General features: G+C 34.8%; 1 protein-coding gene and 1 pseudogene across 3 annotated transcripts; both read left to right on the plus strand.

Annotated features, from left to right (window-relative positions):
- Positions 1-187: 187 nt before the first annotated feature.
- On the plus strand, positions 188-4,065 carry LOC120162909 (DExH-box ATP-dependent RNA helicase DExH6-like). 3 transcript variants are annotated; one of them, XR_005519590.1, is made up of 9 exons: positions 188-427; positions 956-1,046; positions 1,234-1,539; positions 1,676-1,764; positions 1,900-1,988; positions 2,124-2,198; positions 2,449-2,493; positions 3,636-3,726; positions 3,840-4,059. XR_005519590.1 is itself a non-coding variant. In XM_039172966.1 (9 exons), exons 5-9 carry the CDS (start codon positions 1,904-1,906, stop codon positions 4,010-4,012), a joined length of 501 nt encoding a protein of 166 aa, XP_039028897.1. In that variant the 5' UTR covers positions 188-427; positions 956-1,046; positions 1,234-1,539; positions 1,676-1,764; positions 1,900-1,903; the 3' UTR covers positions 4,013-4,065. The 3 variants fall into 3 exon arrangements, 1 of the variants encoding a protein (XP_039028897.1); XM_039172966.1 differs by having other exon boundaries at positions 1,900-2,020; positions 3,840-4,065; XR_005519589.1 differs by lacking the exons at positions 1,676-1,764; positions 1,900-1,988 and having other exon boundaries at positions 3,840-4,053.
- Positions 4,066-7,749: 3,684 nt separating this feature from the next.
- On the plus strand, positions 7,750-9,884 carry LOC120162921 (annotated as a pseudogene).
- Positions 9,885-10,278: the final 394 nt, after the last annotated feature.

Below are 10,278 nucleotides of genomic sequence, written 5' to 3' on the forward strand. Positions count from 1 at the left end.
CTAAAATTAGGAGTGTGGGTCGGTTCAAATTAATCAAAGTGAAATCTTAAAACTGGAAGGGAGGGAAAATAATAATAATTATAATAATAATAGTTCAAGCGGACTAAACGGGTCCTAAATAATCCTATTCAAGCTTTTAACTTAGACAGCCTCTTCCTTCCTTCTTAGAATGCTTTTGAACTATCACGAGTGAAACCTAAACCCAAAACAGGCAAATAAGAGAGTCGCCTCTCCCTTCCGTCTCTTTTACTTACTTTCCTTCGTTATTTTTCCTGTTCTTTTACTCTGCATTTTATTAGAGTGCAAAGAAAAAAAAAAGGAAAAGAAAAACCCAAAACAATGGGAAAGAAGAAGACCCCCATAGACGAAAACTCTGTAATCCGATTAACCAAGATACTTGAGAAGTTTAAGGACGCACAAGATGAAGGTTTTCATTTTTTCTCCATCAAATTTTCAATTTTGAACATAAATTGCATTGCAAAGATTGATTTTTATTGTAGATTTTTAAGGGTTTCTTAATACTATAGTTTTGAGTGTGTTTTCTGGTTGTTTTCAAGATATATACGATTTGTTGTTCACCTCGTTGACATGTACTCTTCGAGATTGGAAGGCGTTCTTTGTTGTTACTGAAATATATTTACGATTTTTTTAGGGTTCTGGAAATGATAAAACGTATTGCTAGCAAACAAATTTTGGTTTCAATGCCAATAATTGAACAAAGTTCAGGCTTTGTTTGTGTTGATCTTTTTATCTAACCTTCGTTTCTCTCTCTTTCTTTTTTTAAATGATATTTAGGTTAGTTCGGTTGACATAGCTAGAAAGTTATCGGAGAATGCTATTTGCTTCTTATGCACTAAACATTCCTTGTAAAGTTTCAGTAGTTTGTAGTATCTTTCTTGGGGTTAAGTCTTTCGTATTAAGTATTAACTTATCGAGTTTTTGATGCTCCATGTAGCATATACCTTTGGATCCAACCTTTCAAACAAAGAACGAGAATTTGTGCACAAGGAAGCCCGGAAAATGGGTATGAAATCCAAAAGTAAAGGGTGAGTATTAATTGCTCGTTTCATGCATTAGTGATGTAAATAATATTACAGTTAAAAAATGTTACTTTTTTATTTTATTCCTTCTTTGTGTGGAATGAAAGCTCATTTCTTTACTTACTGTCTTTTATGTGGTTTTGTAATTGAGTTTACTATTGTAGTTTTTTAAGAGCCTGAATTTTGTTTGCAGCCGGGGAAGCCAGAGACAAGTCTCTTTCTATAAAATCAAAGAGAAAGGCAGCGGCATGTCAGAGAAGAATCTAACTAATGTGGCATTTTCAGAGGGGACAAGAGTGGTTTTGCAGGAATTATTTATAAATTATCCACCAGATGAAGGGGAGTTTGAAGAGAAGGTATTTGGAAAATATAGCGGAAAAACTGCTAAAATACGAAGAAAGAGATGATATTTTCTTGAAGCCATTGATGAGTGCTGCAGAGATTGCAGAAAAGGTTAAAGGACTTGCATATAAGAGAGAAGAATCCAAACTTGAGACAGGTTCTTCTATACAAGCTGGCTCAGAAAGTTTGGTTTTATGCTGCTTATTTTTCACTCTACGTTATGCATAAAGGGGGGAATTTTGTAGTTTCTCTAAATTAGTTTGAGTAAAAGATTTTGTGCATATGACATGCAGATTAATGAAGCCATTGATGAGTGCTGCAGAGATTGCAGAAAAGGTTAAAGGACTTGCATATAAGAGAGAAGAATCCAAACTTGAGACAGGTTCTTCTATACAAGCTGGCTTAGAAAGTTTGGTTTTATGCTGCTTATTTTTCACTCTACGTTATGCATAAAGGGGGGATTTTGTAGTTTCTCTAAATTAGTTTGAGTAAAAGTTTTTGTGCATATGACATGCAGATTAATGAAGCCATTGATGAGTGCTGCAGAGATTGCAGAAAAGGTTAAAGGACTTGCATATAAGAGAGAAGAATCCAAACTTGAGACAGGTTCTTCTATACAAGCTGGCTTAGAAAGTTTGGTTTTATGCTGCTTATTTTTCACTCTATGTTATGCATAAAGGGGGGATTTTGTAGTTTCTCTAAATTAGTTTGAGTAAAAGTTTTTGTGCATATGACATGCAGATTAATGAAGAGAGGTCAAAGCTTCCAATCGCAGGGTTTGGGGATGCCATTACATCTGCAGTAGAATCTCACCAGGTCTCCTTTTTGTCTTCTATGTATTGTTTTTAAGATGTGTATCTGTCTGGTGCGTAGATTCCAGAATGTAGTAGTAATAAAAAGTTATTTCTATTGGCTCTCAAGTTATTTCTGCCCTTCTCTCAATGCAATTGGGTCGTTATTTCAAAATGATAAATCTATATTTTCCTGTTCTCCTGAGTTACAGTTGGGTGGTTGGGATGTTTCATATTGTTATATATATTTTTTGTTCTTCCAAATTCCAATGTAGGTTATCCACATTTCTGGTGAGACTGGGTGTGGCAAGACGACACAGGTATTATTTTATGTTCTTTTTTTTAATATAATTTTTATGGTAATATCTAATATAAATTGTTGAACTATTTGTTTTAGAAGTAACCATTTATGTTATTTTCCCCTTTTGATTGGTCTGCGCAGAAAGAGAAGTAATGTATATCACATGTTGTACAATGGACCGTCTCTGATAATTCGAATAAAATCTTATTTAATCTTGTTTATTTAAATAGGTATAAAATTAAATTTACCAGGTTTAAGGCTTTAGATGCTGCTGAAACTGTCCATAAAACATTCTAGTCCTTTATGCAATAGTAAGGAGTTGCGATTGCTGCAAACTGAACCTGCCATGGTTTGGTTGCCTAACTTCAGAGGTTGCTTTAATTGGTTTTTTTCTTAAGTGATTAAGATGAGTCTTAAACTCTCATCTGCTGTAAGTTGGAAAATAATTTAGATTTAGGTTGTTTTCTTATATGGAGTTAAATTACTTCGTTGGCGAAATTCTGTACTAAATTCATGCTGTGAATGTATAAGCATAATGCAAGAAAAATGAATTAAGAGAATAGAGTGAGCTTTCTTCAGTGAGCAAGTGCTTGTCCTAACTCTATAAAACGGTGATGGATGCTAATTTACTGCATTTTGTCTTATGTTATTTATAGGATTCTCAGTGGAAGTTAGTAGCTGGGTAGCTTGGGATCCATGAAGGCTTTTCTTTAGCTATCCGTTATTGATCATGTTAATGCGTGGGATAATGCCTTCATTAAAAGATCAGAGTCTAATTGTGCCTTTTTGTGTGTGGGTACAATCAATTTACTATAGAAGTTCACGAATACCAAGGTAATTGAAGTTTCTGCTTAATGATGATGAATTGACTTAGTTTTATAAATGTGCCTAAAGGAGAGCATATTTGTATTTAAAAATGAATTTATATTATTAGTGTATACAATTAGATCAAGCCAGAAATAAGGTATGAGGATCCTTTTCATAAAAGAATAATATCAGTAACCAGTTGCTTCTATAGAAGTACTACTACCTCAAAATTATTATATAATTCAAATTATATCCCAGCTTCAGCCACATAGTTCACTGCTCCATGAAGTACATAATGTCAGGATTCATTTGTTTTGGGTTTCATGACTTGTATTTCTTGTGCGTCTGGTCCAGGTTCCACAATTTCTTTTGGACTATATGTGGGGAAGAGGTGAGGCTTGTAAAATACTGTCTACTCAGCCTCGGCGTATATCAGCTACATCAGGTTTGGATAACATAGGCTTGTTTTATTCCTTGTTCTACATATTTTTTTCCTTATTTTTTCGGCTTTTATGGTGCACAAACCTTCATATGGTTGCTGTTTTCTTTATCTGCTAGTGTCTGAGAGAATTTCTTATGAAAGAGGTGAAAGCATTGGAGAAACTGTTGGATACAAAGCATTGTTACTAAACTTTTTAAAACATGTATGTGTAATGCGATTCATATTTGTTAAAAGCATGTCATTTAATGTGAAATTGCTGCTTGTTTCTCACTGCCTTTTAACAACATGAGAATCGGTACCGTGTTAGAGCCTTAGAGGTAGACTTAAAAAGCATAGAATCATTTGTTCAAGCTCTGTAATTTCAAATGAAGGAATTGGAACCAAATTTTATGCTAATGATCTAAAATATCTGCATTTATTGCTATATATATATATATGCTCCAGTGTGGCTCCTTTCTATTTATCCTTTGTTTTTTAGTTTATACATCGGTTTATTGTTTTTTTGGTTAGGCTGAAATGCTGCATTTAGCTAATGTGACAGTGAACCTTATATTTTTCTTGGCCTTTGATGGAAAAAGTTTAAGTTTATACAACATTGCTAAAAGTTTTTTTTTTATAGGAGTAGGAGGCCTCATTAAAGACCTCCCTCATAGTAGTCCTATTCCCTAAGGAAAGAACCGACTAGCGGAAGGAAGAAAAGAGTACCTCATTATATTGAAAATAAACATGTTACCAGGGTTTCAAAAAACGTTTCACGACCGCGATTTCGTTCGTGATATAGTGATTTCGCCGCCGTCTGAGTTACCCGCTACACCCGCAATAGTGCTCGCGACAGCGTAATAGCGCCCGCGACGGCTGCAATCACGGTAAGCCCGAAATGATCGAAAATGCGACCGTGACTTGAAACCCTGCATACATAAGACTTAAAAAAACACCAAATACATCTGTTCTCTAAAAACACACAGAACAACTAAAAAAAACTTACAATCACCTAGTCCCCTCCTTCATTAAAAAAATTGACAGTTGTTTGAGCTGGACGATAACTTGCTCATTGGGATATAATAAAATCTTATCCTAAAACTGTTTGAGTTGTATTTTGTGGATGGAGTCTCTTTTTACATTATATTGTGAAGCCAATGCTTGAAACATTATGCGGTAGAGCCAATGCTTGAAAACAATGACGGTGCTAGTAGACATCATCAAAATATGATTTGATCATATCACAGTCAACAAATTAACGTCCAACTCAGAAGACCGTCAAATTTTTAATGAAAAAGACGAGTTTGAAATATATGAATAGTTGAATGATCATTTTGTAATTTTTAATAGCCGGAGGATTCAACAAAGCAGTGTCTTATAGTTGAGGGTGTACTTTACCCTAGAAATTTTTTGTAAGGAACGAGTACATACAAAATTTTAAGGTGGTCACTATTAATAAAATATACAATTAATGTAAAGTTTAGATACTAAAATAGGACAAAAGTAATAGTATAAGTACTAATTGTTTAGTTTACCCAAAAATATAATTTGTGAAATTAAAAAGGAGAACGAAAAAAATACCTATAGTAGGAATGTATTGAAATGCGGACTGCTTTTAATGGAAATCATCCATAGCCAACAAAATTTTTAGACTGTTTCCACATTTTTATATTTTAAGTAAATGTCACTTTTTAGACATATTCATTAATTCGTGTATTCTAGTTATGAGTTAAAAAAATAAGTCAAATTATTTAGTTCAGTGAATAAAGAGAGTGTTGGACTTTTTTGTGGTCCTGATTTTGAGCAGTTATGTGTGTAGAACGTGTGTTGTCAATTATTAAGAGAAATTATGAACAAATATCATCTTATTACCTCAGACTATTAAAAAAATAAAGTACACAAATGGTCCCCGATTATAGAGTGTTACTTTATTGAGTTTCTGGGTATTAAAAGTCACAAATTTGTCCTCCTGACTATAGGACGCTACTTTGTTGAATCCTCTGACTATTAAAAATTATAAAATTGCTACCTAACTATTCATATGTTTCAAATTCATTCTTTTTCTTTTAAAAAATAATAGTCTTCTAAGATGAACGTTAACATGTTGATTGAGATATGATAAAATATGATCCTAGAATTGTTTTACCTGTATTTTGTGGATTAAATCCCTGTTTATATCATGTCGTGGAGCTAGCGCTTGAAACATTATGTTTGCGAGTCGGTGGTTGAAAGCAACGGTGGTGCTAGTAGGCATCATTAAAATATGATTTTATCATATTTCAGTCAGCAAATTAATGTCCAGCTCAGACATACATCAAATTTTTAACGAAAAATGAAGATTTTAGAACATATGAATAATCAGATGACCATTTTATAACTTTTAGTAGTCGGGAGACTCAACAAAACAACACCTTATAATCGAGTGATAATTTTATAACTTTTAATAGTTATGTGACTCAATAAAATAATACTTTATAATCGAGGGACTATTTGGGTATTTTACTCAAAAAAGTATCACGTGTTTTCACGTTTTTATATTTCAAATAAATGTCGCTTTTAGATAATTCAGTATGTTAAGTAATATATTTATTAATACACATATTTTAGTTACGAATTAAATAAAACGTCACAAGTCTTCAAATTTTAGAAAATTTAATATATGAAATAATATAATTATTAATATATATATATATAATAATAGGAATGTAACTGCTTTTAAGCATCCATAACCAACAAAGCTCACTTCAACTAAAGTTCCCTCCTCACAGATTTCTCTCCTTGTTTTCTCTGCATCTCTCTTTATCTACGTTTGTCTGATGAGGTGATTATAAGGTAATATTTATTTAAATTCTCTCATATTTGTTGTTGATAACTAGAGGTGTTTATCGAGCAAGTCGGTTGTGAGTTAAGCAGTGTTCGACTCGTGCTCGTTAAAAAAATTTATTGCCCGACTCAACTTGTTGCTAATTAAGCTCGTTAAAATTTTATTCGACTTGTGTTCATTAAAAAATTTTTTGCTCGACTAGACTCGTTGCTCGATAAGCTCACCAAAATTGTTCTCTTGTGTTTTTTTATCTATAGGTAAAATTTACTAATAATATATAGAGCTTAATACAAATATAAATTAACAAATTTAACAAAAAAAAATTATCAAAAGAATGTATGAAACAATTTTAAACTCTAAATTCTGAAGTAACAATTCTTGAATACACCGAACTAATAAATTAGTAAATTTACAATAATTATTAATTAATATTTTATCATCTTTCTGATTATCTCTTAGCAAATTAGTAATTATTATTTAGATTTTCTTATTTTTAATGTAATAGTTTTTTAAGGTAATTACAGAAAATTATAAATAAAAAATAGAAAACTACTAGTGAACTTATCAAGTCGAGTAGGACCTTGCTCAACTCAACTCATTAAGGTCTTGAGTTGAGCTCGAGCTAGAGTCCAGTCAACTCGAGTCAAACATTGATCAAGTTAAGACCGAGTCCAGTTCTAGCATCTCACGAGTTGTTCAACTCATTAAGCATCCCTATTGATAACGCACACACCCTGTAAACGTAATTACTTAAACATAAGACCTCTAACGATAATAACATTTCCTTTAACCGTTGAGGTTGCTTGAGATCATTCCTACATTATTCTTCTTAAATCTTCTAGTCTTGTTTTTCGTTTATTGGTTCTCCCAATATTGTTTTTCTCCAAATTTCATAAAGCATGAACTCTAGCGGTTTATCTCATTGGATTTAGACACCTTTTTGACAGTTTTTTGTGCTTCAATCTTCTTAAATTGTTGTTGAGAACAAGAGTTCATGTCCCCCTTTTGTGCTGTTTTGCGGTGTTAAGCTTAACCTATATGTGTTTGTGTTCACGAAGAGAGACGGATATAAAATTAGATAATCAATAGAAAATAAAATATATATATATATATATATATAAACTACACGAGAATTCGCAATTTTCAAAGATGCTTTCCATGGATCAAGTTGACAGGGTAGATGAATTGGTTCAAGATTCATTTGTGCTTAATGTATTGATTTCTAATATAATGTTTTGAGTAAAAATATTGATGTTGTAATGCTTGTGTTGTTTTAGATGGCCAATAGCTACACACCCGAGAGCATCCTTATCACAGGGGCTGCAGGCTTCATTGCATCCCATGTCTGCAACAGGCTCATCCACAACTATCCGGACTACAAAATTGTGGTCCTTGACAAGCTTGATTACTGCTCAAGCCTCAAGAACCTGGACCCTTCAAGCTCATCTCCAAACTTTAAGTTCATTAAGGGAGATATCTCAAGTGCTGATCTGGTTCACTTCATCCTACAAACTGAGTCCATCGATATGATCATGCACTTTGCGGCCCAGACTCATGTCTACAACTCCTTTGGCAACAGTTTTGAGTTCACTACGAACAACATTTATGGAACACATGTTCTCTTGGAAGCCTGCAAAGTCACTGGCCAAGTCAAGAGGTTCATCAATGTAAGCACCGACAAGGTTTACGGTGAGACGGACGAGGATGCTGTGGTGGGAAAACACGAGGCTTCTCAGCTCCTACCAACAAACCCGTATTCTGCCACTAAAGCCGCAGCAGAGATGTTGGTGATGGCATGTGGGCGGTCATATGGGCTGCCTGTAATAACTACTATAGGGAAAAATGTTTATGGGACCAATCAGTTCCCTGAAAAACTGATTCCCAAGTTTATCCTATTGGCGATGAAAGGAAAGATTCTTCTGATTCATGGGGACGGATTGAATGTGAGAAGTTATCTCTATTGTGAGGATGTTGCAGAGGTCTTTGAAGTCATTCTACATAGAGGTGAAGTTGGCCATGTTTACAACATAGGCACAATGAAAGAACGGAGAGTGATTGATGTGGCCTCAAATAATTGCAGGCTTTTCGACTTGGACCCTGAGAGCCAAATTAAATTCGTCGAGAATCATCCTTTCAACGACCAGCGATATTTCTTAGATGATCAAAAGCTGAAAAGCTTGGGATGGTATGAGAGGACCAGTTGGGAGGAGGGCCTCAAGAAGACTATGGAACAGTATGTTAGCAACCCTGATTGGTGGGGTGATGTCTCTGGTGCATTGCTACCCCATCCAAGGATGCTTATGGTGCCTGGAATTGAAAGGCAATTCATACCCCCAATACGGGCAACTTGGACTCGGCTCCCGTGACGAACAAATTCAGTCAAAACAAGATGCTGGTTCCATCTACAAAACACAATTCACTACCTCAAAAGCCATTCTCAAGTTTTTGACTTACGCCAGAACAGGTTGGATAGGGGAACTGGGGAAGCTATGTGAGAAACAAGGCATAACTTTCAACTACGGAAAAGGGCGTTTGGAGCAACGTTCGCATCCAAACTGTTAAACCAACCCATGTTTTCAATGCAGCTAATGTGATTGGTAAACCAAATGTTGATTGGTGTGAAACACACAAGACCGAGACAATAAGAACCAATGTTGTTGGTACATTGACCTTGGCAGAGGTTTGCAGGGAACATGGCCTCCTAATGATCAATTATGCTACTGGTTGTATCTTCGAATACGATGCTATCCTATAGGATCCGGAGTCGGTTTCAAGGAGGACGATAACCCCAATTTCAGTGGTTAATTCTATTCCAAGACCAAAGCCATGGTATAATACCTTAATCTAACACCCTTTGAGGATCCATTGATGTTCTTTTCTCAAACTTTTCTATTGTTTTATGACAGGTTGAAGATCTTCTGAGGGAAATCGACAATGTATGCGTTCTCAGAGGCCGGATGCCTATATCATCAGATCTTAGCAAGCCAGGTAACTTCATAGCAAAGATTATGAAACACAAGAAGGCGAAAAGGAACTTGAAGGGCATATGGAACTTGAGGGGGATATGGAACTTCACAAACCCTGGTGTTGTGAGCCACAATGAGATTCTGCAAACGTACAGGGCCTACATTGACCCTACCTTCACTTGGGTTAATTTCACCTTGGAAGAACAAGCCAAGGTGGTTCTTGTACCAAGGAGCAACAATGAATTGGATGCATCTAAGCTCAAGGCCGAGTTCCCTTTGATACTTTCTATCAAGGATTCACTCATCAAATATGTCTTTGAACCCAATAGGAAAACCATGACTACAAGTGTTTGAAGCCATCTCTGGTGCATTCTCATGGGTGACATGATCATCGATTAGTTAACAAAACCATAGCTATATGTTTGTTATTACAATACTTTGGCCATTGTCTACATGCTTTGTTGTCATTATAAAGTTATTGTGGTCCATTTCCTATACAATTTTATTATTACGTTATTGTTTTCAAATCACTGTTCTCCCACATGTTCAGGATTTATTATTTTACCGTCATTGAAAAACCAATGATAATTTCTGCTTAGAATTGAGAATTCAGTGCATTTGGCAATTTTATGTCTGGTATTGAACTTGAGATGGGCACGGGTCGGGTTTTTGGCCAATTTGACCCAATCCGAAAAATAGATTTATTCCACTCGAATCTGACTTAACTCGAGTTTTGGGTAATTTCACATGATTTGGGTTTTTGAGATAAAACTCTAATCCAACCCT

Source organism: Hibiscus syriacus, unplaced genomic scaffold (assembly GCF_006381635.1).
Source record: "Hibiscus syriacus cultivar Baekdansim isolate YM2019G1 unplaced genomic scaffold, ASM638163v2 tig00111410_pilon, whole genome shotgun sequence".
In the NCBI taxonomy this organism is placed as follows: domain Eukaryota; kingdom Viridiplantae; phylum Streptophyta; class Magnoliopsida; order Malvales; family Malvaceae; genus Hibiscus; species Hibiscus syriacus.